The 26,656-nt window shown below is 44.1% G+C and overlaps 1 protein-coding gene and 1 pseudogene across 7 annotated transcripts in view; both read right to left on the bottom strand.

The window, feature by feature from the left end:
• LOC147890477 (protein MEI2-like 5) overlaps window positions 1-26,427 on the bottom strand; it is a 105,194-nt gene extending 78,767 nt beyond the window's left edge. For 6 of the 7 annotated variants that reach the window (XM_087390346.1, XM_087390341.1, XM_087390344.1 and 3 more), the window contains exons 1-2: window positions 25,978-26,427; window positions 3,851-4,286 (exon numbers count right to left, since the gene is read on the bottom strand). In XM_087390346.1, the coding sequence (XP_087246472.1) occupies window positions 3,851-4,229 (379 nt within the window). In that variant the 5' untranslated portion in view covers window positions 4,230-4,286; window positions 25,978-26,427. Of the gene's footprint in view, window positions 1-3,850; window positions 4,287-25,582; window positions 25,744-25,977 lie in introns of all 7 variants that reach the window. The other variant, XM_087390343.1, reaches the window with a different exon arrangement.
• On the bottom strand, window positions 20,973-22,233 carry LOC147890478 (uncharacterized; annotated as a pseudogene).
• Window positions 26,428-26,656: the final 229 nt, after the last annotated feature.

Genomic DNA, 26,656 nt, shown 5'->3' with positions numbered 1-26,656 from the left:
CTTAAGTTGCTTGATGCGATGTTCTTGTGCCTTTTGTAGCCCAAAAATGAGTGCCGAGTACTCAGCTTGGTTGCAAGTACTTGTTGATGCAAACTTACTATAACAATACACCTCACCTCCTGGTAAAGTGAGCTTCACATCCACATCAGCAGCCTTGGTCGAAGATTTATATGCGCCGTCAAATTGGAGGAGCCAGAATGTCATAACACCAAGACTAAAATTCGGACATCCCAAGTTTCTCGGTAGTCCAAGACAGGTAGAAGAAGAGGGTGGGGAGAATTCAATACTTAAGCAAGACGTTCAGCACCAAATAAACTTGCAATCCTTTGTTCATAGTTTATCTTTAGACCAAAAAGAATTACAACTTGAAGCTCAAAATGAGGCACAAAGGGTTGATTAGTTACAAAGGGATTCCTTGGTCGAAATATTACTAACCATAGCCGAGCCCTAGAAACCTTTGTAATGAGATCGAGAAGAAATCATTCAAGACGAGCTTATCCACAGGAATTAATTGGCAGATGCGTCAAATCTCCCCCCAAGCTTGGGAAACATCCCACCCTTTGAAGAATGTCACCCTTTTAATTATCTCCGATGCAACAAGTAGCTCGATCACCGCACAATGAGTGGAATTGAAATCAAAGTCCTCCCAGTGTATCACTAGTTCTTCACCTTGAATCATCCACGGTGTATCATCCCACCCGTTGTCTTCTTGAACAATGCATTGTACAATCAGTTGTTGAAGATCGATATGAAGATCACGAAAGAGATCTCGCCAATTGGTAGCCGTAATGGACGGAGAACCAAGTACCAAATCCTTGAACTCGTCAAGAAGTAGCATAAATATCCACCCTCCTCGTGTGGCGCGCGTCCACGGAGTGAACTTGAAAAAGTTCAAAATTTACGATCTAGTATCAGATATGAATAGAGCACATAAAATGAAGTACTTTTGCTTTTTACAACACGAGGAAACTCCCTACGGTTAGAGAGTTACAGTTCATGAGATTTCACCATATAAGCAATATCATTACACTTTCATCACTTCCTATTTGTTGACCCGTTGGTAAGTCTTCCTTTTGTGAATGGGGAGGTCTTGGGTTCAATTCCCACTCCTTAATAAAAAGAGAGGAGAAGAGAAGAGAAAAAGGAGGAAGAGAAGAAGAAGATAGACGGGGGGGACGCTAGGTCTGTTGCAGATGCGCAGGAGCAGTTTTGCATGGCACTACACAGAAGATGCATAGAAGCGATTTTGAAGACGCATGGCGCCGCACAGAAGACGCGCAAGAACCCAAAAGATGTGCAGGAATCGCAGGTTGAAGGCGCAAGAACCCAAAAGATGTGCAAGAACTGCAAACGGATGACGCAAAAACTGAGAAGTTTTGCAGCCGCAGAGACAGAGAACTACAAGCAGAAGACACGCAAATTGCAGGCGCAGAAGCAGAGAACCGCATACGAAAGGTACTACAAAACTACACCTAGCCGTAGGAGTAACGAATTTTACGCCACTAGCCGTGGAGATTTCAATCCCAACAGCCACACCAATTCTATTAACTATAAAAGAAATCAATGCATGAAGCTAGACGCTAGGCATAGCGACTCTCGAGGGCCATGGAGGAAAAGGGAATGTGAGGGAAGAAGCGTTAACATAGGTAGGAAAAAGGAATTAAGACGAGTGGGAATGAAGAGGGAGACTATGGCACAAGGGGGAAGGAAGAGGGGGAAGAGGAGCATGTACATGATGGGAGGTGGAATGTGAATTAAGACGAGTGGGAATGAAGAGGGAGACTATGGCACAAGGGGGAAGGAAGAGGGGGAAGAGGAGCATGTACATGATGGGAGGTGGAATGTAGAGATGGAGACATCAAGGAAAGAGAGTCATGCTTTATTGGAAAGGAACGATGGGAGGGAAAAATCAAAGTACTAGCTAGGTGGCTTTACAAGAATGAGCGTGTCCCATCAAGAAATAGCCCCCTCCTTTTATAGCCAAGAGAGGGGGTCTCTCCCAATAAATGCATCCTCCCACATGCATGGTGTGTGTGGAAAAGTCTCCCATGTGGGCTAGGCGGTTACGCACTCTCAATTGTGTGCGACAACCCTTAGCCTCATTTTTCCACATATATCAACCCCCATATCCCAAGTCTAAGATACTTCCCTGGTCTCTTCCCAATTTTATAATATGTTCAATCATTTAGGAGAATAAGTGGAGGGTTGGCACAAGGAATCTTGCCACCTCATCCTACTTTCCCCATTATTTAACTTGCATTCTTGGACTATCTACACCCCCCCACATGGGCCTATCCTACATGGAGGGAATAATCCAATATAATATCCATCTCCACCTATTTTATATTACTTCTCCCATGGTCCTTGGTCCATGTCTCACTAAATGCAGGCATGGGACTACCTATGTGGAGGGGTGGCACATGGAGGAACCATGCCACCTTAACATTTTATAATATAACTACCATGGATTATGTACAACACACCTTATGGGTCCTCTTACGTGGAAGGGTGGCACATGGTCATGCCCTGCTACCTCAACCCTAGACCCTATGCACACCATATTTTATTATACTATTGCCACACATACAAGTACACACATATATTTGTGCCTTTTACCTTGGTCAAATTTATCCATAACAGTGTCAACCCTCGGCATGAGCTATCGTGTTACTAGATCTGGATCTCGATCACGTCTAGGGCCTGTGGAGTGGGAGCTTGTATGATCCGGCTGAAAGAACTCAGTGATCTTGCAATGAGACGAGTCTACCAGGGTATGCTCCTCCTGTCTTTGTGATCGAAGTAGGCGCTCTCAATGTCTGACTGCCTCATGGATGAATGCGGCCAAGCATTTCTGATTTGGAAAGGAGAGGACAAACATATGTATACATTGGCATGCTTTGATGACCTCGGGACGCCTACTACGGCGATGAGAATGCCTCTGATGGGACCTTTACTTGTTGATCTTGCCCTTGTCCTCAGACTAATCTAGCATATGTGCATGTTGGAATCAGAGTTGCATGCTCAATGTTGCCCATTAAGTGGCTCATCTCCTTTGTAGAAGAAGTCTGTAATCCCCCTGTTATCGGTGCTCTTAACCAAGTGTTCGTCTCATGCACGTGTGCGTCTTGAGGCATGTGACCTCTGGGGCAAAGAGAGCAATGTAGAGGTCTTTAGAGGCATAGTACTTCAGATTAAAGATAAATCTAGTAAGATAAGCATTTTCAATGGGACGTTTACACTGCAATCAACATTACGGTAACCTTCACACCCTACTACATTCTGCCCACCTTGTAATGAAACCCCCTTACTTTAAAAATTGCTCAGGGCATGTGTACATCAACACAAATTGAAACAAATAGGTGGCAAAGAAAACAAAAGCAATCTGCAGCAGGGCTTGAAATCTTCCCATCCCGGGGGGACAATGACGGGGTTGGGGCAGGGGCAGGGACAGGGGCAGGGGCAACTAAATTCGAAGGGAAAATCCCTTGAATGTATGCAAGTTGATGGGCACTCTCCACCTAGGCTGGATAGTAACCCAATTATGGACTTTCACCCTATCTCATTTATGTGTGAGAGGAAGTAAAGATACACAAGTAAAGGTGATCAAGTAATGCAATTATAGACCTCCTGTATAAATGGATGAATATCCTTATTTCTTCACCTCTGATTAGCACCTTAAACTAATGTGCGCCCTCCTAGCACTCCTTACTCAAGGCAATCACTCATTTTGTTCTCTCCCAAGGTAACAGTTCACAAAGTAAATTTCCAAACACATTTGTAAAATAAAAATTAAAACGGCAACCTTTTGAAAAGTTAATTGCCAAGAAAAACGAAAAGTGACGGGGCTTACACTTGCTTTGTAATAGCGTATCAATGGAACTTGACAATCCATTCTCACCAATGATATGATATGCATTTGCCCTACTCAACAAATCAGACTCTAAAAAAGAAGATTGTCCATGGGATATGTTATTAAATCCTGCCGTGTCATGAGATGCAGCCCAGGACAAACTTGAATAGTTTTCTAGGCCAAGAAGACACTTGTCTTGTTCACCCATTATGTTACTGAAATGTCCTCTCTTCCATTCCTGACCAGCAAAAGACCACGGTGCCTGACCAGCCTTGGGTACAATCATTGGTACTTTATTCCTAGGATCGATCTCCCCCTTGTTTAGATGTTCACTGCTCCTCTGCTGCATATTCAAATACCAATCCATCTGCCCATTCATTGAAGGACTCCCCAAGGCTCTGCTTTAAAGTAATTTCACAAAGGTAGCTGCATCAACCTGGAAGTTCCACAAGGTACTGACAAGCATCAATGTAAATACAAACAAACAAGCAAAAAGCAGATGACATTGAAAATGAAGATACACAACACGTGGAAGATAAGCACAAGCTTAGTAGGAGCATTTGAATGAAGTACTAAAACATATTTCTTTTCCTGGAAGGACCAATTAAAAACCAACCCTAACAAAGAGCATATTTACGCTCAAAGCAATAGCTTTATAGAGTATAATTTAACAACGAATAGGAAAGCAGCTTTAAAGCTCAAAGCAAACTCTTGCTTATTGCGCTCAAACATTCGCCCAAAACCATTGAAGTTCTTCCAATAGACTAGCTTTAAAAATGGTTTTAAATAAAAATTGAGAATCATAAATGCATGTCTCGAGACGTATTCTTACCTACCAAGTGTAAAGAGCTTGAACAAATTATAACTTGTGCAACACATTAGGTTGTGAGAATTAAACATGACATTTGAAATAAAACTTGATTCCTCAATCATAATAAACACTCTTACTAATCTTGTCTTCAATATATATGAGCTTCAACTTGGAGCAGATTTCAAACCATGTTTAAAGTCATCCTGAATATGACAAAATTTGAGACACCTCTAGTATTTTCTGTCCATTACAATGGGCATAGCATGCAAGGGAATAACATGTGCATGTGATGCCAAATCGTTGGAAATATTAAGACAATGGTCAATGTTAGTTATAATAAGGTTAGGGGCACACCTTTTCCCTCATTGAGGTTTTGCCCCCTTGACCATGGTTAGTTGAGTTATTCAATATGGTCCTAACCCCTAGTTTGGCTTTTTTTTTCTTTTTTCAAGAAAGAGACTTCTATTAAGAGAAAAAACCCGCGAGAGCAAGCTCTAAGCGGAATACATCATGAAATCATGAGGATAAATAAACCCCCTCAAAGTGAGATGGAAAACAACCAAGGCTAAGGCTGAAAGTGCCACCTCAACCCTATAGGAGTCTCAGAGAAGAAAGGAGAATCCTTCCATTCCCTGAAGAAAGAAGCCCTCCTAGCTGAGGCTACACGGGAGTCTCCCTGCATACTCGTCCATACGGCCATCAAGGTATGTACGGTGTCTGTCCAGATACTAGCCAATGTGTGCGAGGGATGAACCTGAGTTCCCTCCAATGCCTCTATGCATCTGGCTCTCTAGATATGCCAGGATGCTATGCTCGCTAGAATCTCCCAAGAGGTATCCACAGAGGCATGTATAGATACAAAAGGAAGGTGTGGTATCACATCCAACGAACAGGACTCAACCTAATGACGTCGAATTGAAATGGCCCGAGAGGAGTCAAGTCTCTCATAGAATACCTGAGGCCCTATAAGAGAAAGCCAAGCCATTGAGCCCCATATCATAAAGAATGGGGAGTGGGCAAAGTGACTGAAAATCCTAGCTACCCCCATCCAAATCATCCTCGCCTGTCTGCAATCCCATAAGCAATGCTGAATAGTCTCCAAAGCAGAGAGGCAACGAGGGTAAATAGGGTCGGCTCCAAACCTGGATCTCCAAAGGTTCACTGCAATCCCACCATGGATAGAAAGCCAAAAGAAGAGAGTGATCTTTCTATTCCTGTGGGATTTCCAGAGTCTCTTCCAGAAGCACCTCTGCAAATCCGCAGTGATATTAAATGTCTCCCAATGAGGAACTCTGGAAGGTCTCCAACCTCTACTACTGAGCTGGAATCTCCTGGCATTACTTACCATGTAACAAAAGAAGGGGATGCTCTTCTCTCGATGCCCTGCGTCAATCCACTTCCACTCTCCAGGGTCCCACTGCAAATACCTAATGGGAACTCCCCCGTAGAGCCAAAGCCTCCAAGATCCGGTGGAGAGTAGCCGGGGGTCTAGGTCGAGGAACCACTCTGAATCTGATCCCTGCACCAAAAGACCTACAACCCTAGTTTGGCTTTCACCCTAGGGTTTCAGGGTTTTATAAAAACAAGTAGCCAGCCTATACAGAGGGGGTTGGGGCCAGTTGCAGCCAACCAACCATCCGACCTTAGGGTCGGGTTAAACAGGCCAGCCCACCAATGCCAATCGCGTCAAGTCAGCAAAAGTCTTCCCCCTATATAAAGGGCAAGGGCACATTGGCCCATTGTATTTTATCTTGTATGTGGAGATTTTCTCAGCAATATATGCAGAGGTTTTCTTGTGCAGTATAATCTCTCTCCAATCACGATTCTGTTGTCTTTCTCTCTCTTCGCATATTTTGCTGCACCATGGTACCATGCCTTTTACTCTCCTTCGTTCATTCATTCTGAATACAGCAGTTTAGCGAGTTGTTCCTCCGTCACTTTTGTGCACTCTGCATCCATTTGTCACAAATTGGTATCAGAGCCAAATTGCCTCTCGTTCTCCCATGTCTTCCACACCATCAGGAAGCAATTCTGTTGTGAAAAACCTCAAATTTTTCGCCAGAAACCTTGCTGCAAACTCAATTTCAGTCAGCTGCCTCCAATTTTGGCATTGGGAGCTTTTAGTGCTGCTCTACTACAGGCCACCCCCATTTTTGTGAAAATCGGCTCTTACGAAGTTGCTGTTATCAAGCTGGTTTTCATGATTCCTATGTAGCTGCCGTACAGCAACTGTATGTCCTTTTTCTGCGCACCCACCATCTCTTGCAAACATTTGGAGCTGTTCTTTTTGCTGATTTTGAGCTGTTGCAGCTATTCCTGGCCAGGGTGACCTGTTTTGAAGCGTTTCCAGACCCATTTCTAGGGCTTTGAATTGTTCCAGTCCGATTTTTAAGGTTTCGGATCTGTTTTTTAATTTCAAACAGGCTGCCTCCTGTTTTGAAGCTCCTACAGCAAACCCTTATCTGGAAGTCGCATCTATTGCTGTCTTGAGCAATTTCAACCTCTCTGGAGCTATTTTGGAGAGGATACTACTATTTCTTTGGATGTTTTACAGGCTGCAACTGTCCTGCTCAGCTTTGCCTCATTTCGGCTTGGATTTGGAGTGTTTCCCTCCAAAGTTTGGGGCTTTGAGTCTTTATTGTTTGCATTTGTTGGCCCTCGTGCCAAGGAGATTATTATTTGCAGGCACAAGTCAAATTTCAGCCAAAATGTGAAGAATTTGGCCAAGCATTGGCTTGTTGGGGCCACTTAATTCATAGCAAGTGAATTTTTTAGAGGTCATATATTAGTGCATTTATCCAAATTGTGCTGCTACTTGCAAATGTGACTTAATGTGCTGCAATTCCACGTCAATGTCAATGTTCTCCATGCAATGTCTGCCAAATGGCCAAAATTGGCTATACCAAGCCAATGTCACTGCAAATTTCAACAAAATTGACAAAAGCCCCCATTTCTAGTAAGACAAAAAATGTCAAAATTGGGGCAAATGACCAAAAGCCCCAAATTTTGCTAGAATAAAGCAAATGTGACAAAATGTCCTACAATGTCCTGCCAAAGACCACAATATGCCTGCCAAATGCCAAAAAAATCCCAAATTTGACTGCTAAAACAACAAATGTCAACTATAATCACTCAAATAGAGTGATTGGAGTGCCTGAGAACCTGAAAAAATACAGCTCCAATGCAAATTTGAGGCTGAAAGCAAAAAGCCCCAAATTTATAAACGATGAAACCACCTCATCCGAAGTGGGTGGCACGAAAGCTGGTCCAAGAACCCGAATGGCTATAACCTTCAGTCTGATGATGGCACAAGTTTCCAGGTGGTTGACAGCAATGCAAGCCTTTGACAATGTACGGACAACGAACAGTTGAACGGCTAACATATGGACAAGTTGTGCACAAGTACAATTGCCGTAGGGAAGTGACGCAGGATGTACGGACGTTGCACGCAGTCGACTACCATACGATGTACGGACGAATGTCGTATGGTGTACGGGCGAGCTGCCGTATGATGTACGGATGACTACGTCGTTACCAAGCTGAGTTGTACGGATGACTGCACGATGGAGTACATACAAGGCAAATGGTGTGAGCTTGAGGAGCAGCAAAGGTCAAGGCAAAGCAAGGGGAGTAGGTGCCGAGAGCAATGAATGTGCTCTGATACCACTATTGGGTGCGAGAAGCAATGGAAACGGAGAGGAATGCAAGAGAGCAAACAACAAGCTGAAGCAAACGTGAGTACTTGCAAATGGATAATGAGAAAGTACAAAGGGGTGGCCTATATGGCCCCGAAGTCAACCATATGGTTGACCAATGAAGTAAACCTAAGGGTTGACTGAGTCCTAAGACTAACCTACAAGGCCATACAAGGGCTAAGTGCTAGCAGTCCTCGCTCAAGAGGATAAATTAGATGGCACAAACTGTTCTCTTTGGAGCTTTATGATGAGTGAGGAACCTAAAGTACGCAATACCACTATATCACTGTACACATCTACTATGTACATGTACATTGCTCCATGGAATCTCAATAATTCATTGTTAAACAATCAAAAGAGGTTTCTGAAATACATATTAAGTTCTTCCAACATAGAAAGATACCTAAACAAATGCATCTTGACTTCTGGAACTATTGCCCAAACTAGAAAAGCATGGTACGCCAGTTGCATCATAGAGTATTAGGGTCACGTTTTTCAAGCAAAGACAATAAGAAATGTCAGTCATATACATTTAGGCTTTTTAAATTGAGTCCCATCGCAAAGAAATACACACAAACCATGGACAGTCCCATTGCAAAGAAATACACACAAACCATGACCATGGACATTTCAGCAAACACACAAGTACTAATCCATAGGGTAATTGTTGTTTCTAGATCACCATCTCTGATGATCCCAACTCTACTCAATTCGAATAATGCCCTCCAAATCCTTTTACCACTAAATTGTTATTTTCAACTCATAGTTACAAAAATAAGTGGTTTGTTACATCATTCAAAATGTGCTGTCACATGCACCCCTGCACTTGGGTGCAAGGTGACACACTGGCTACATCAACAAGTGCTAATAGATCCCTAAAATATGTGACTTTTGTCGTATGCCATAACCCCATTGTGAGCCTTAGTCCAGGGACAGTCAAGCATGAGCTACGTAGGTCAAGCTCTCAAACTTTAGGACAAGTCTGTGTTCACTCGTATCCACTGGACAATAGTAGGAATATTGTTTCCGTCTTAGGATTTAGTTAAGTCTACGTCCAAGCCTAGGCTAGGAACCCCAAAGGCTGGCCGCTGGCCTATGGATGAGGGAAGGTGCAGCCCATGGTAGGGGCCCCAAAGGCAAGCACTAGGTGTAGGGAATGGGCTGGGGCAGGCACATTTTATAGACAGCCTGGGCGCCTAGCCAATCAGCCCATAGGGCTGCTGAAATGAGCCCTACCAGCCAGACAACCAGCGAACCAGCTGCTGGTCGGCCTATTTGGGCTGGCTGGGTCAGCCCTACAGCCCCCTATTTAAAGGGGGCCTTGCCCCCTCATTCCTCATTCAATCCTCAGCCTTCCAGGGCCTCTTTCAGCCCCTTGTGCAGCTCCTTTCCTCCAACAATCCTCCATACAGTAGCTGAAAGCTGCCGTACAGATCAGGCCCAAGCAGAGGGTGATTCACAACACAACAGTCCGGGGTTTGAGCCAGCACAAGTAGGGAGGTTTGAGTTCTGTTTCAGCAGCTTTTTCTTTTAGTTTTGCACTTTTGCACAGCTCTCATCTCTCAACTTTCACTCACTTCATCTCTCAGCCTCTCAGCTCCATATTCTTTCCGTCCTCAGTTTCACCTCCGTACACCTCTCTCACTCATGCAGTTCTACTGCATGCCTGTGGACAGCACAAGCCTCTTCGATAGCCTCGCACAGTGGTCTGCATTGTCAATGTGGGCGGCATTGGGGCCTTGGTTGTGGCTACATTTGCGGGTCAATTCCCCTTGTTCAAGGTGCCATCCTCAAAGTCACATCTCCGTGCACTCATGAGGAGTGTCTTTTGTATTTTCAAGTTCTCCAAGTTTAAAGCAAATTCTCCCCTACATTGGGGGAAGGACCCTCAATGAGTACAAGGACCCAATCGGTTAACGACTCCATTTCTCTAACCCTAAACCCTCTCTCTCTTCCTCTTTGTGGTGCATACGCAAACGCCTTGCAATAAGGTTTAAAGAAGGTCTCACTATGATTACACGATCATTAACCGTTGCATGTTACATTGGTATCAGAGCTTCGGTCTGTAATCTAGCTTATACTACCGTGAGTGCATGGTTGTGTTGAGATCTAGAAAGGCCACACATACCAGCATCATGGAGCAACAGAGAAGAGAAGAGAAGCGGGAGCTCGACTTCAAAGAAGACAAAGACAGTCAAAAGAGTACGCTTTCGCTAAAAACTCAAGAAATGTTGGAGAAGCTTGTGGAACAAAATCGACTACTCCTGTCCTAGCTAGAAGAAAATTCATGGTAGCTGGAAGAAAAAAGAAGACAGTTGGAGAAGACAAAGAAGCAGCTCCAAGAAAAAAAAGAAACAGAGGGAGAAAGTCTAGAAGAAGGCGAGGGAATTTTGGATTTCAAAAAACTGCTCTTATTGATGCGCGAGGAGCACAAGCACAAGGAGGCGCTTAGATGCGACGCGATGGCCCAAACCGAGAAGCAGCATAAACTCGACCGGGAAGCCATGTTGCTCCAGCACCAACAGATGTTGCCCACTATGCAAGCTAGCATGAATGCAGCTATTCCCATAACCACACTAGCTTCAACATTAGCCAAGGTTACTCCACTCACCCGGTCTACGCCGAACTTCACGAAATATGATGGAAGTGTGACCACTCAGCTATTTTACAAATTTTTCACGTTTGTTGCTCACTTTCCAGTAGCACGCACTTAGGACGAACAAGACAAAGTCCACCTAGCAGCCCCACTGCCCCATCATTTGACCGATGAGGCGGTTACATGGTGGCAACATTGTGCCAGTAGCCATACTGACCCCACCACACATGTCACTAGTTTTGTATGGGATACGTTTGTGTTTGACCTTAAAGCTCGGCTTCTACTGTTGGAGGTCAACATCTACTGATGTCACATGTTTGGGTTAGGTAGGGAGAGAGGACCTTGCTTGTGGGTGTGCCCGCCCAGTGAGAGGTTAGGGAAGGCTGAGTGAGGGCCTTTATTGTGGGTGTGCCCGCCCCAAAGAGGGTAGAGTAAAATAGGGCAGATCTGCCCACTATAGAGGCCCCACCTGGGGGTCCATCTAGGCCAGCTGGTTGCCACATGTGAGCCCCTGCTCAGGTGCATGTTGCTCGGCAGTGTTGTGGGCCTGTGTAGCTTCCCCTAGACCCGAAGAGCTGCACTTCTAGAGGCCTTTCTTAGGCTGAGGTGGGCTGACCTGATGGTCGGCCACCTAGGCCTATTGGTCAAGGTGTGTAGGGCACGAGGCAGCCCCTGTTGGCCCCTAGAGCAAGCGGTCATCCCCCTTTAACGCAGCTGACTTGTAGGGGTGGTGAGGCTATATATAGACACCCCACCCATTGTTGTTCAGCATTTCATTGTGGAGTGGTCTTGCCTTTTATAGCAGAGGTTTCCCCACCGGTTTGGGATTTTGTCCTAAGATCCCTTGCAGCCTCTTGTGTTTTCTCTTCTCCGTCTCAGTTTTGTGTGTGTGAGGTTTTCTCTCTCTCTCTCTCCATTTCTGTTCAGATCCGATGCACTTCTCGAATGGTATCAAAGCCACGGTTGGTTAGAGACGCAAGGAGTCGAGGGAGTGTTGAGTAGCAAACTGAGAGGAGTTCTAGGGCTGCTGTTCGGAAGTGTCTGTTCGGAGGTGTTTTGTGAGGAGGAGTGTGGACCATACGAGTGTCAATGAAGGCGTGTTGTTGAAGGGTGTTTTTAGATTCAAAAGGAGTTCTTGAGGGTCAAGACGGCAAAGGTGTGAAGGTACATAGGCGCCAAGCCTCTTCTGTCATGACAAGAGAAATGATTATTTAGTTAATTAATAGTCATTAGAACTTTATTATTGTTAGGCGCCAATTTGATGGTGCGGTTATCTGTTTGTATTTATGATAGATCAAGCGGTGTAAATAGTACCGCCAAAACTATGTAACATTGGCCAATGATTATTAATAAAGATGTGCACACACGTGTCTAGGTCCTAGGGGCAATAGGAAAGGGAAAGGGTGCATTAGAGTGCATTGAATGGTAGGTGCATGGGTCATAGGCTAAGGGTAGGTGTAAATGGGAAGATGGAACTTGAGTGATCTCAAGGGACATTAATGAAAGGGTATCACCCTTTCATTGTGAATCTCACGTAGCATTCTTTCTACCACATTGCATTCATCCGTCATCTCTCTCCCACCTTGCATGTAGGTCGAAAAAGAAACAAGTACTCTCACGAGGGCGCTCTTCCCCATTGGAGGGCCAATCAGCATTCAAATTCTGCATGCATTGCACACATTTGCATTTTCGAAAAGCGTGGATCTTCACATTTGGTATCAGAGCGGTGACGATCCACGAACGGGACGAGAAGAGGGCGACAGTTGTGAACGACCGAAGTCGCAAGAGAGGTTGGCGGAAAAGGATCACGATCGACCGATCTCGAGGTTCTGAGACAAGGGGGGTTTTCTGAAAATTTTGGCCTTCAACGGCGAACGGCGAACGGGGTGTTCTGTTTTGCCCCCCCCCCCCCCCCCAATGTGAATGTACCCTTAAACCGTGAGAAAAAGGGATTCCCGTTCTACCCAACCGGAAGTCGGATCGGAATAAGATTTTAAGGGAGTGATCCACCCATCAAGTAACCCCTATAACGGTATCTAGAGCTCCAATCCGCTCAAAACAAGTAGCCCAAACGGAGCGTACCAGTTTACAGCAGAAATACAAGAAGAAAAGCTTCAAAGAGAAGGGTAAGGAGGTCATTTTAAGTGTTTTCTCAACACAAACGAAGCGGGAGTCGGATAAGTACCACCACCTCTACAACACTTGAAGTTTGCTGTAAAATAAACCTTCTTTTTTGAAATTACAGCAAGACATTTTCTCTCTTGTATTAATAAAAGGAAAGAATGGAAGGGGAAGGGACATATAACAATGAACTTATTCCTTTTCCTCCATTACCCCAAGGAGAGAGAGAAAGAACACCTTCACCCCCTCTTGAAGAGGATGGATTAGGTGAGAGTTATACACATCTTGAGTATGATAACCCACAAATAGATTTACAGCAGTCTCTCCTTCAAGAACCTACTGATAGGGAGTTCTCCTTTCGTAATGAAAGAAGAAATGAGACCAGCCAAGAACAAGGTGATGAGTTCACACCTTTAACTCAAAACCCAATACACATGGATTCTAATCCAAGTGCAAGAGGAAGAGAGGAGACTCCTGTTGATAAGCTGGTTTTCCAGCTTAGCAATATGATTGAGCAGTCCATTATGACAAGATTAGGGACTAAGAGGACTTTAAACTTCGGGGATGAAGAGTTGAGTAACCCTTCTAAGAGGTCCAAATTCCAACCGCGAGAGAGAATTGAGTTCCCCAAATATGATGGGGCAAGGGAGGCTGACAAAATCCTCAATTGGATTCGTCATTTTGAGCTATACTTTGCCCATCAAGACAAGACCGAGGAAGAGAAGCTTGCTCTTGCCACATTGCATCTGCAGAAGGATGCTCTAATGTGGTGGTCCTTGTCACAAACAGGAAAAGAGCCTATTCATGAATGGGCTAAATTTGTGGAGCAACTAAAAACCACTTTCATGCCACCGAGGCATGAAGAGAACCTAACCTTTCGTTGGGAGAGGTTTAGGCAGTTCGATAATGAGAGTAATGCAGATTTTACAGCCAGATTTTGGAAACTCTCTCTAGAGTTACCCGAAAAGAGCGAGGAAGATAGGAGAAAGAAGTATTTAGCAGCTTTAAGCCCAAAAGTAAGGTACGAGGTTGAAATGTTTAACCCGACCACGCTTAAGGACCTCACTAAGCTGGCTGAAATAGCCGAGAGAAAATTGAATCCTCGTAAACCCTTCAATAAGGAGTATGGGTCATCATCTAAGACCAATAATATACCCACTTTTAGGAAACCAAACCGGTTTAAGAATAATAAAGGGAAGGGTAAAGCTCTTGTAAGGAATGTGAATAGCCAATCACGTCCTGGATGGGTGCCATTTCCTTCTATGACTGACGAAGAGAAGAGGAAGTTGATTAAGGAAGGAAAATGTTTCGGTTGTAAGAAACATAAGCCAGGGCACGTATGGCATAAGTGTCCCGTTCTCTTGGCTAAGATTGCCAAGACGAATTCAGTAAAAGGGAAAGCCAAGGCATCCAAGCAGGAGGGTGAGGCTTCTACCTTGTCACCCTCGAAATCTACTGTGACTATTGAGCCAATAGTGAATGCTGTCCATTCAGCCAATACCTTTGGGCCTCATGATCTTTTTAAGGTGTATGGATTCGTGAATGGACAGAGAATAGTGGTTCTCCTAGATGATGGATGTAATTATGACTTAGTAAGTGATAGATTGGCAAAATTACTCCATCTTAAACCAGAACCTATAAAAAACATGTCGCTTTCAGGAGCTTTTAGGGGACACAATGAAGAAGACACATCCATAGTACGAAATATTCCTTTTCGTATACAAAAATATAGAGATCGAAGGGATTTTCTAGTAGCCCCTTTACAAGACGTTGACATGATACTAGGTAAACCATGGCGGTATGATTTTAACCCTGCTATTCATCCTCATACTCATCATTGTTGCTTTGTACATAAGGATGAAAACATAAGGATCGTAGGGGATCGGGACGTGTATACAATTCCATTGATTACTCCTACCCAAGCCAAAAGATTGGTAAAAAGAGGGGTAGATTGTAATCTTGTGTATATACGGGATTCACGAGATCTTCATATCTCAAAAGAAGATCGGAAGAGAAATGAGTTCCTTAGAGCTTATGAGGATCGATTTTCAAGAGATGACTCATTCGAATTGCCCATGGAGAGAGAAGATGATCATGCCATAGACTTAGAGCCAGGAGCTTCCCCTCCATGTAGAGCCCCATATAGGATGAACAGGATAGAAATGGAGGAGGTAGAAAAACAAATTGAAGATCTGTTGCAAAAAGGCCTGATTCGACCAAGCAGTTCTCCATTTGGAGCACCTGTATTATTGGTTAAGAAGAAGGATGAATCATATCGTATGTGTATAGATTACCGTGCTTTGAATAAACTTACGATTAAGAACCGGTATCCGATTCCAAGAGTGGATGATTTATTGGATATGCTTAAAGGTGCTAAAGTTTTTAGCAAATTGGATTTGAAATCTGGTTATCATCAACTTCGTATGAAAGCTGGGCATGAACATAAGACAGCTTTTCGCACTCTCACTGGACATTATGAGTTTTTGGTCATGCCTTTTGGCCTAACTAATGCTCCAGCCACTTTTAGTAGGCTGATGAGAAGGGTTTTGCGACCCTACTTGGGAAAATTTGTCATAGTCTTTTTTGATGACATTTTAGTGTTCAGCCAGAATGAGGAAGAGCATAAGGATCACCTTGCTAAGGTGATGGAGCTCCTAAGGAAGGATCGATTGTTCCTAAATATCAAGAAGAGTGAGTTTTTCAAGACAGAAATAGAGTATTTGGGACACATTGTGTCTGCCGAGGGAATTCGGGTTGACTCTAAAAAGGTCAAGGCCATAATTGAATGGCCAATACCCAAAAACATACATGAGCTGAGATCCTTCCTAGGGATGTGTAGTTATTATCGCAGATTCATTAAGAATTTTGCACGTCTTGCTTCCCCACTAACAGATTTATTGAAGAAGCATTCCTTGTATGAGTGGGGAGAGGTTCACCAGGTAGCTTTTGAGGAGCTTAAGAGAACATTAGTGACTGCACCAGTGTTAACACTTCCGGACATGGACAAAGAGTTCTTTGTTGTATGTACGGATGCAAGTGGTACCTCGATTGGGGCAGTGTTGATGCAAGGAGGGCATCCCATTGCCTATGAGAGTAGAAAACTTCAAGGGGCTGAATTGAAATATATCACGTATGAGAAGGAGTTATTGGCAGTCATTCATGCTCTAAAGTTATGGAAGCATTATTTATATGGTTCTGCTTTCAAGATTAAGACTGACCATCAAAGTATCAAGCACTTGTTCTCTCAACCCATTGTCTCTTCAAGACAAATCAAATGGGCTGAATATATTCAATCCTTTGGGCAACCAAATATCGAATATCAGCCGGGAAAGGAGAATTTAGTAGCTGATGCTTTGAGTAGACGGCCCCAAGTTAATCACGTTTCTGTGATTAAGGAGAAATCATTAGGAGCAATGGTTGAAGCTTATCCTTTAGATGAGGACTTCGCTGACATTTATGGGAAGATTCAACGTAATGAGGTTGGGGATTTAGAAGCTTATTCCATCGTGGATGGATACTTATTTTTGGGACGTGCCATATGTGTACCCAAAACATTTCGGTATCTAGTCATGAGTGAGTTACATGCGAGTCCATATTCTGGACATAGAGGTATTAGAGGAACCATTGACAATATTGAGAGATACTTCCATTGGCCTAAACTTCGCAAAGAAGTTTCGACCTTTGTTCAACAATGTGACGTATGTCAGCGCATTAAATCTGACACAAGTAAGACTGCTGGTCTTTTGCAGCCTTTGCCTATTCCTTCCGAAAGGTGGGAACACATTACAATGGATTTTGTGTCTGGTTTCCCCAAGGTTGGTCAGTTTGAGCAGATTTTCACTGTTATAGATAGGCTGAGTAAACAAGCTCATTTTATTCCCTGTAAAAAAGAGTTGTCTGCTCCTGAAACAGCAAGGTTATTCATTAGGGAAATCTTCAGGTTACATGGGTTACCAAAATCCATTGTATCCGATAATGATGGCCGTTTCATTAGCAACTTTTGGACAGCTCTATTAGAGAATCTCGGAACCAAACTGAAATTTACTACAGCCTTCCATCCTCAAGGAGATGGACAAAGTGAGAATGCCAATCAAACCATAATTACTTTACTTCGAGCTTATGTCCATGACCAACCTAGAAGGTGGCCAGAGTTCTTACCCATGTTAGAGTTTGCTTATAATAACACTGTACATACTTCCACCAAGAAAGCCCCATTTGAAATCATCTATGGGCAATGTTTACCCACTCCAATAACACACTTGGGGGAGCGAATTTTTGCTGCTGACCAGTTTGCTGAGGATATGTCACAGGTTATTGAGCAGGTAAAAGAACATATTAAGAAGGCCCAGGTTCAACAATCCAAGGCAGCCAATAAAAAAAGAAAAGAAGTTTATTACAAGGAGGATGATTGGGTTTTATTGAAGATTGATAAAAGAAGAATCAAGTCAGTGAGAGGAAGTACCAAACATGTCAAGCTAGCACCGAAGTTTTATGGTCCATTTCAGATTTCAGCAGCTTTATATCCAGAAGAAGGATCCAGAGCGTATGAGCTGAAGTTACCGGCCCACTGGCGTATGAAGAACATCTTTCATGTGAGCAATTTGAAGAGATACCGTGGCGATACTTCTGCGTTTTTGGATACTCAGCAGCAAGAAGAACCTGAACTTGAAGATGGGACTGAAGTTCTTACTCCGGAACAGATCGTATACCATAAAGAGAAGAGTACTCGTGGAAAGAAGAGATATATGTATTTACTGAAGTTTAAAAACCAGCCAGCTAGTGATGCACAATGGATGGAAGAAGAGTTCTTTACAGATTTTCCACAGATACTCGCAGATTACAAAGAGGCGATGCAATGGCAGAAGTAACAAGAGAAAGTGCACATAAGAGGAAGAGACAAGCAATAATCCAGAAGAGGACTTCTGCTCATTCAAGCAGGAGGGAGTGTCATGACAAGAGAAATGATTATTTAGTTAATTAATAGTCATTAGAACTTTATTATTGTTAGGCGCCAATTTGATGGTGCGGTTATCTGTTTGTATTTATGATAGATCAAGCGGTGTAAATAGTACCGCCAAAACTATGTAACATTGGCCAATGATTATTAATAAAGATGTGCACACACGTGTCTAGGTCCTAGGGGCAATAGGAAAGGGAAAGGGTGCATTAGAGTGCATTGAATGGTAGGTGCATGGGTCATAGGCTAAGGGTAGGTGTAAATGGGAAGATGGAACTTGAGTGATCTCAAGGGACATTAATGAAAGGGTATCACCCTTTCATTGTGAATCTCACGTAGCATTCTTTCTACCACATTGCATTCATCCGTCATCTCTCTCCCACCTTGCATGTAGGTCGAAAAAGAAACAAGTACTCTCACGAGGGCGCTCTTCCCCATTGGAGGGCCAATCGGCATTCAAATTCTGCATGCATTGCACACATTTGCATTTTCGAAAAGCGTGGATCTTCACATCTTCATCATCTTCTTCAGCCCCCTCTTCTCCTTTTTCTGTCACTCGCCCCTCTACCTTCTTTCCCATCCACTCTCTTTCCGTTCGGTTCTCTCCTCCCTCTGACACGTCTACTTTGGCTGAGATGGCGGAGAGCAAGGCAAAAATTCTAGTTTTGCCGACCTTCCGATCGACCATCAATTGGATGGCCTCAATTACAATGTTTGGCGAGTCATGATGGAGTCCGTACTACAGTCCCATGATTGTGCCAACTTCATATTGGTGGGAGTTGACAAGCCTGATCCCCTTGCATCGAACCTAGGGATTCTATAGCAGCAGGAGGCCGAGACACTATCGCCGCTGTGGGACCGTGTCAATGGAAGGATAAGGTCTTTCATATTTCTCAACTGTACTCCTCAGGTGATTAATCACGTGAAGCATATGACGGAGGCCAAGAGTACCTAGGAGCATTTGTCGTCCTTGTACAATAGAGCCTTTCCAATGAAGAGGGTCTCTTGGAAATCCACATGAGATTGTTGGATCCCAAGAAGTCTTCATCGATGCAGGAGCACATTAACAAGTTACAAGAACTTCAGCAAGAGATCCTTCAAGCAGGAAGCAGATATCATACGAGGACACAGCCATAACATTGCTGTCCCAACTATCCTCTCAGTACGTTGCATTCTATTCATCCTGATAACCAGTGGAAGGATGAATACGTTGACCTGGGAGGAACTGGTCCTGATGGTGCTCGACCAGGAGGAGAGATTTGTAGATCGTACCTATGACAGTCAGCCTGAGGCTAAGCAAAAAGGAAGGAAGAAGTCGACAGCCGAGGAAAGCGAAGCCCTCAAGGCCTCACGTACATGTAACCGTTGTGGCCAGAAAGGTCATTATTGGCAGCAATGTCCTCAAAAGATTAGTGAGGGGACTAGTGAGCTGCAGTCACCGAGTTGTTTGTTCAAGCCTTCTAGTACCACGAGGCAAGATGTGTTGCCAACATGCATTTTGGTTCCAGATGGAAGATTGCTTGTTTGTTTGGGCAGCAGTACCTGCCAGATAGGTGTGGTGGCAAAGGAGTCTTTAATCGAGGTAGGTTTTCAAGCAAGACCTCGAGCCACGAAAAGTTGTTCCCACTGACTCAGGTGGTAGCATGTTACCAGCATGCATTTTATTTTGACGTCATGACCTAGCACATCCACAGGGGGTTTCCTTGTGTTCTGTTGCAACAATTGTTTGATGAGTTGCTGGAGATCCAGATGGGTTAGAAGATTGCCAATGCGGGAATCCAAACACAGTAGATTGATCCTTGTGAGCAGTTGGATGCCCATTGTTACTAGAGCTCCTGATGCTCATCAATCTGGGGACAATGTATCAATTTGGACCTGAGAGGGGGCTTCAGAGGGGGCTGTATAGCTCTAAGATACAGGTGCCCATGCAGGGAAGCAGACCTTGCACCAACAGCAATATCAGTTGGATTGTTGTACCAGTTGGACCAGCTGGATTATTGTACCAGTACCAGGCGAGAGGAGTATAACTAGCACCTGTGGCCTGGGAGCAACCCCACCAGGTTTCCAATGATTGTGCTGAGACGGTTCGAGCCAAGTATTGGAGGTCAACATCTCCTGATGTCACATGGTAGAGAATAAGGGCCTTGCTTGTGGGTGTGCCCGCCCTGTGAGAGGTTAGGATAGGCTCAGTGATTGTTTGTACAAAAAAAGGATAAGTCAGCACTGTGTTGGCTATAGGGCACTCAATAAGATCAAAATCAGCAATAAGTTTCCAATGAATTGCGTACATCTTAGAACAATTGAACGGTGCAAAATATTTTTTTAAGATAGATCTTAAGAGTGGTTATCATTAGGTCCGAATCCACAACAACTGAGTTGACTACACCACTCTGAGTGAAATCTGCTAGTTCACTCGCCTCCAATAACTTGAACCACACACACATCACAATAATGGATCCTAGGAACATAGATCCCGGTACTCGAAATCCTTTCAGACTACCGCAAGCTGAATCGGTTCAGCCGATCTATGGTAGACTTGGATCGTTGTCTCATGGTTCAAATCAAAAGCCAACCAGCATGTACTAAATGGATTTACTGCTCGAGCCATGCCGGGCAACAAGAGCATCCAAAACGGGCATGTGATACACGGATGTGCTGCTCTAGCCATGCCGGGCAAGAAGAGCAATCCAACAGTAACAAGGACTACTTATTCTGCAATTTACAATTCAGCCTAGAAGAAGAGACTCTCCATCTTCCGACTGATACAAAAATCAACAAAACTAGCAGGGAAGAACCATCCTGCAAATTACCATGCAAAGCTAGCAGGGAATAAACATCCTGCAAATAACAAAGCAACCTAGAAAGAGGAGACTCTCCAATTTCTGGCTGTTACAATTATTCATACCAATATTACTGCTTTTTACCAAAGGAAAACAAATCTCCTAGCGCGCATGGCTGTCCCTTTTTGCTTCTTGTGCTCCCATAGGTTGTTTCCGTCTACGATTGGGGCAATCTTTGGCCTGATGGCCCTCTTCTTTGCAAAGGAAACACTTTCCAGCTTCAAATAGGGCTTGCCGTTCCTCAGGAGACAATCTCTCTCTGGTACTGGCTTACTATTAGGCTGCTGGTCCACATCAAACTTGACTTTGGTTGTCTTGGCAAATTTCTTTTTCGTGAAAGAGTCATCCTGCTGCTTACCTTTGAATCCTGGAGTCATCCCTTGCATGAGAGCATAGGCTGTAGTAGCATTCTCAATCCGTTGAGATATGTTGGAGACCTTTGTCTTGGTGCAATAGTCGCAAAGCTCCTTTGGCAGCCCACAACAATACTTTTCCACCTGCTCAGACAATGATACGGTCCTATACGAGCTGACTGGCAATAAGGCCTCCCAGAACTTTTGTTATACTCTTCAAGATTCTTATAGTTTGCGGCATCCAGCTTATGCCATGCTCTCATTATATCCACTTCAAAAGTGGTGGTGAGCCAAGCAGATGAGAAAACTTGCTTGAACTCAATCCAAGTGTTAGGGGCTTTACCCTGCAAAAGCAAATTGGTCCACTATTGCAGTGTGTTACCCTTCAAGAAGGTGGCTGCCTTTCGTACCTTGGAAGACTCTGTGAAATGACCACCGGAATAGGCTGCATCAAACTGTTGCACAAATGTCAGAGCCTTCAATCTGTCCTGCATCCCATTGAAGGTTTCAAACTTCACAGCTGCCCCTCCCTCCTTATAATCTTTCAATTTGCCTTTAGGGGTGAGATTGTCATAAACGGGGGCCTGTAAAAACGGTGGGGGCATCATTGCTCCCGCATTCTGAGCCATGCCAACTGTACCCATGGTGGGGTTTGGCATTCCAGGCCCCACTCCCTGCATCTGTGGCATACTCCAAGTGTTGCTTATCATTCCTGACATCCCTGTCTGCATACCGGGCTGCATCCCTATGTTTGCATACATCATATTGGCATTTGCAGGGGGCATTCCACCCTCCATATGCTGCTGCAAATTCTGCATTCCTGGCTGGAAACTACCCAAGTATGTACTAGGCATACTAAGCCCTTCGGTGGGCTGTCCCACCATTGACTGAAAAACTGATCCTCCGCCAAAATATCCTAGATGGGTCATGGGCTGAGGGAGGACTTGCTGTCCTTGATTAACTGAATGAAAAGTATTGACATTACCCGCTACAGGGGTGACTGTGGGCATCGCTGGTGGCTGTCTACTGAAAGATACATGCCTCTGAGTCTTCTTATGCGTTGTCTGCTTCTTCTCAGCTGTCTTTTGCTTCCAGGGGGAGCATTACTACCAGGAGAAGCTTGCATAATCTCCATGAAAGTCTGTTGCAGCTGTGATAGGGCTCCCACTGCACTTTGCATTTGTAACTGAAAAAGGGCATTGGGATCAAGCTCCTCTGCCAGCAGATTAATGTCCGTACAACCTGCCTTGGGAGTCGTGAAACACCCCGTACAGCAGCGATAAATGCTCCGTATAATCAGCCTTGGGGTGCGTACCTCTTCCGTACAGCCAGCAATTGATGCAATTCAGCCACCTTGGCTCACATGCCAATCAAAAGTTCTGTCCGTACAGCAGGCTAGCAATCCGTACATCAGCATTGAAAGCACTGTACAGCTGGTACGGACACCTTAAATGCAGTTCTTGCAGTCTGTACAGCCGTACGGACTGCCTCGAGATGCGTGCAGGCCAAAAATGCAAGGAGTCAAGCCTTCCTTGGACTTCGTATGGCATGCCCTCTTCACCTTGGGATGCGTGAAAAAGAAGAGAGAGAAAACCAACATCCAAAATCTCGCTTTTTGCCTTGGAAGGAGAGGAAGAGGGTAGGTGTGCATGAGGGGCTGCCACGTGGCCCCCTCATTAATGCTCTAACCCTTGCAAACCAGTGAAACATTGGTTTCCTTGGGCCTAACTTTAAGACCCCTCTAAACCTTGCCTTGCCCCTAGCAAGTAGGCCTAGTGTGTGCACCTCATAACTTCACGTCCCCGTGACACCTGTGGCCCCCATATGTGGAGTGCATCGGGGGGTGGACCATAGATTGATAGGAGTAGGCATGGGGCTGCCACATGGGTAGCACATGGGCTGACATGTGGGTCTCGTCTCCCAGCTTTCACTCAGTTCATCTCTCAGCCTCTCAGCTCCATACCTCAGCTCTTTCCATCCTTAATTTCACATCCGTTCACCTCTCTCACTCACACAGTTCTACTGCATGCCCGTGGACAGCACAAGCCTCTTCGATAGCCTCGCACAGTGGTCTACATTGTCAATGCGGGCAGCATTGGGACCTTGGTTGTGGCTGATCTGTTTCTCACGCATCTATGGGTCAGCTCTCCGTGTTCAAGGTGTCATCTCCAGAGTTGCATCTCCGTGCACTCGTGAGAAGTGTCTTTTGTATTTTCAAGTTCTCCAAGTTTAAAGCAAATTCTCCCCTACATTGGGGGAGGGGGCCCTCGCTGGGTAGAGGGACCCAATCAGTTGTCAACTCCATTTACCTAACCCTAATCTCTATCTCTCTCTTCCTCTATGTGGAGCATACACATACGCCTCGCAATAAGGTTTATAGAAGGTCTCCCTACGATTACACGAACATTAACCGTTGCATGTTACATGTGCACACTTTTGAAACCTTTTGTATGCATTGACATATGGGCCTTGGTCCCAAAAAAGAATTTGAGTTTTTCTAATGCTTTGTATTGGGTTCTTTTTGTGCATGAGTGATTGAGGTTGATGATGTATCATAGCTATAAACTCTAGTTTCTAAGGAATTTGGACTTCATTATTTGGTTTCTCATATCAAGGCAATTTATATTTAGTATCTACAAGCAATAAGGTTTAAAGAAGGTCTCCCTGCGATTACACGATCATTAACCATTGCATGTTACATGTGCACACATTTGAAACCTTTTGTATGTGTTGACACATGGGCCTCGGTCCCAAAAAAGAATTCGAGTTTTTCTAATGCTTTGTATTGGGTTCTTTATTAGCATGAGTGATTGAGATTGATGATGTATCATAGCTGTAAACTCTCGTTTCTAAAAATTTTTGGACTTCATTATTTGGTTTCTCATATCAAGGCAATTTATATTTAGTATCTGCAAATTAACATGGGCAGTTAGTATCATTTTGTGGGTACACATTTTGGTTACTTTTTGTTGCTTTCATCACACTTCTCAATTTGAAGTCATAAAATGACTTTGGGATTGAATACACAATGCACTCAATCCTATTTTAGCCCACATGCGCTATATTGGAATGTGGGCCTTCCAAGTTTACTTTGGACGATTGGTCCCATTATTGAAGCTCGAGTGTGTCCCCGGGTCCCCCTACTCAACAAAAAATTGTTTCTCTGTTTGATTAGTGGGAAGTGGGAGTAGAGAAGGAAGCGGGCAATTAACCTAACAAGAGACATGAACGAAGGGGGGACATAGTACACTGAAGGGATAGGTGAAATATGAAGTGTGACGGCGAAGTGGGTAGAGCAATATTAATAAAGGAGGGGGCAAGCGGTGGATATAATTATAAACTGTTTGTTCCTTTAGGCATAACATAATGCTCCATATCTATGTGGCAAAGGCTCTCATATCTGTAACAGTTCATAGTAAGTTCGAATCTTTTATTGAGCAGAGCCTCCTCCTTTTGGACAATTAATCTGTAGCCCTCCCCCATCTTCCCCCCTCAACATGAGAGCAAAGTAATGTGAATTTATAAATAGCTCAATATGCGCCCCTAGAGAACTTTAAACCATAAGTTCAAAGATTAACATACTCTTGGAAAAACAAAGTCATGTAAATTTCAAAACCCAAAATATGTTCAAGAAATTAAAATATGCTTGCAAATAGGTTAATTGGCCTCTGTGGGCCAAATGGATTTAAACGCACACTTGAGTTTCAACTTCAAACCTGCAAGCCATGTTTTTGGCTAGTCTTTTGGTGTTGTGACCTACCATAAATGAGGTTGCTGCACCCAAGTACAAGGCCAGGTTTTGAAGCTTCAGGGGATTTGTGAAAGGCTTTGACGACATATGTTTCAAAACATTGTGACTATATTTCATCTAGTATGGCAACAATGCAATATGACAGTTAGCTTGGCCCTAAAAGATTTTTAGCTTAGCCTAGTTATCTGCCACCCAGGGCAAAACTGAAACAGGCAAAACCTGAGAATATGATTGAAAGCACCTTTTCAGTATTTCTATGTTGAAAATATGTCATTTATCAATCTGTCTTGGTGTTCAGAACATATCAAAACTGATAAGTCACAACAAGCTTTGTTGAAATAAAGTAATATCCCATATGTAACACACACAACTAGACTAAGTTGACGACAAATTCGTGACATTCCCTTACGCCAGAGACAAGATCTCTGATCAGAACTACGACATTTGAATGTTTTCAATAAATTATACATTTGGACGTTCTCTCCGAAAAAAACACACTTATAACTTGTGTCTCAAAAAAAGGAGAATTGTTTCTCCTCGAATTGGACACTCCCTAGAATAATGTCACACAAAAAAGAACTGTCCACAGACTTGTCAGAAATACTCACTGAGGACAACAGCAATCATATTGCTTTGCGAAATAAGAGGGAAGCACTTCAGGAGGGTGGCGTAAGCAGGACTTCATTGATCCATATCCATTGGGCAAGAATGAATGATATGCGAACGGGCTGAGATGATCAATGTCGACCAACCTTAGACCTATCCGTCACTTCAACAGACGCAAGCATCAATAAGTTGGAGCATGCTCCAAATTCTAGTGGCACGAGCCATACCAGATACGTACCAATGAGCCATGCCAGATAGTGAAGCAACTCGAGGTTTGCAAGACGAAGTAAGAGACAAACTGAGCCAAACACAGAGGTGAATGATATCGAAACGCAAAGAACATGAAAGTGTGCCAGGCACTAAGTTGAACATAATATAGTAGGTTTCAGGTGCACACCTCCGAGGGCACAGTGGTGTGATCTTCGCATGACGAGTTTGAATAACTAATCCTTAGGAAACGGGGAAGAGCTCGGAAGCAATTTAGTCCCCTTGACATCATAGGTCTCACCTATGCCACTCCGAGCGTGCACGTTTCCGAAAGCCATCAATGAAGGGGGTCCAAATTCATAACGGACCAAAATTCTGTTGGCGAGGCAGTGGTTGCAAAGCTTGTAAAGGTATGTGCTCGGGCAAGGGGAGTTTGAGAGGAGTGACAACTGAGAACAAAAGGGATAAGGAAAGAGGATGCGAATGCGTCGACCTAGTCTCCATCCGCCGAGTGTTCCACTTCCTGCTAATCCTCAAAGCTTTTGGTGGTCGAACTGGTCTTCTTGTAGAAGTTGCGCTCCCAAAATTTGGTTTGGAATTATGTGTGCAATGAAGAGGGAAGGTAAAGGTAGATGTTAGATTTTAAAGAAGACGACAGAAAGAGGAGGCCCAGATATCCGGCACTCAACGTCGCTAGATTTGACCTGCCTGCCTCAGGCCTCCCTACTTTGACTTGCTTTTATTGAGACCTTTGTTTAACCATGCCAATACACTCTCCCCCCCACCTCGGAGATGGTCGCCGCTTGTCGTGGTTCACACCCTCCTTGTGATTGGTGGAAGACTTGGAATGGGCCAATCATGTAATCGTT

Source organism: Dipteris shenzhenensis, chromosome 19 (assembly GCF_047967505.1).
Source record: "Dipteris shenzhenensis isolate YYH24624 ecotype China chromosome 19, Dip_SZ_1.0, whole genome shotgun sequence".
In the NCBI taxonomy this organism is placed as follows: domain Eukaryota; kingdom Viridiplantae; phylum Streptophyta; class Polypodiopsida; order Gleicheniales; family Dipteridaceae; genus Dipteris; species Dipteris shenzhenensis.
The sequence above is the reverse complement of the archived record's forward strand: the minus strand, read 5'-3'. Positions and strand labels throughout refer to the sequence as shown.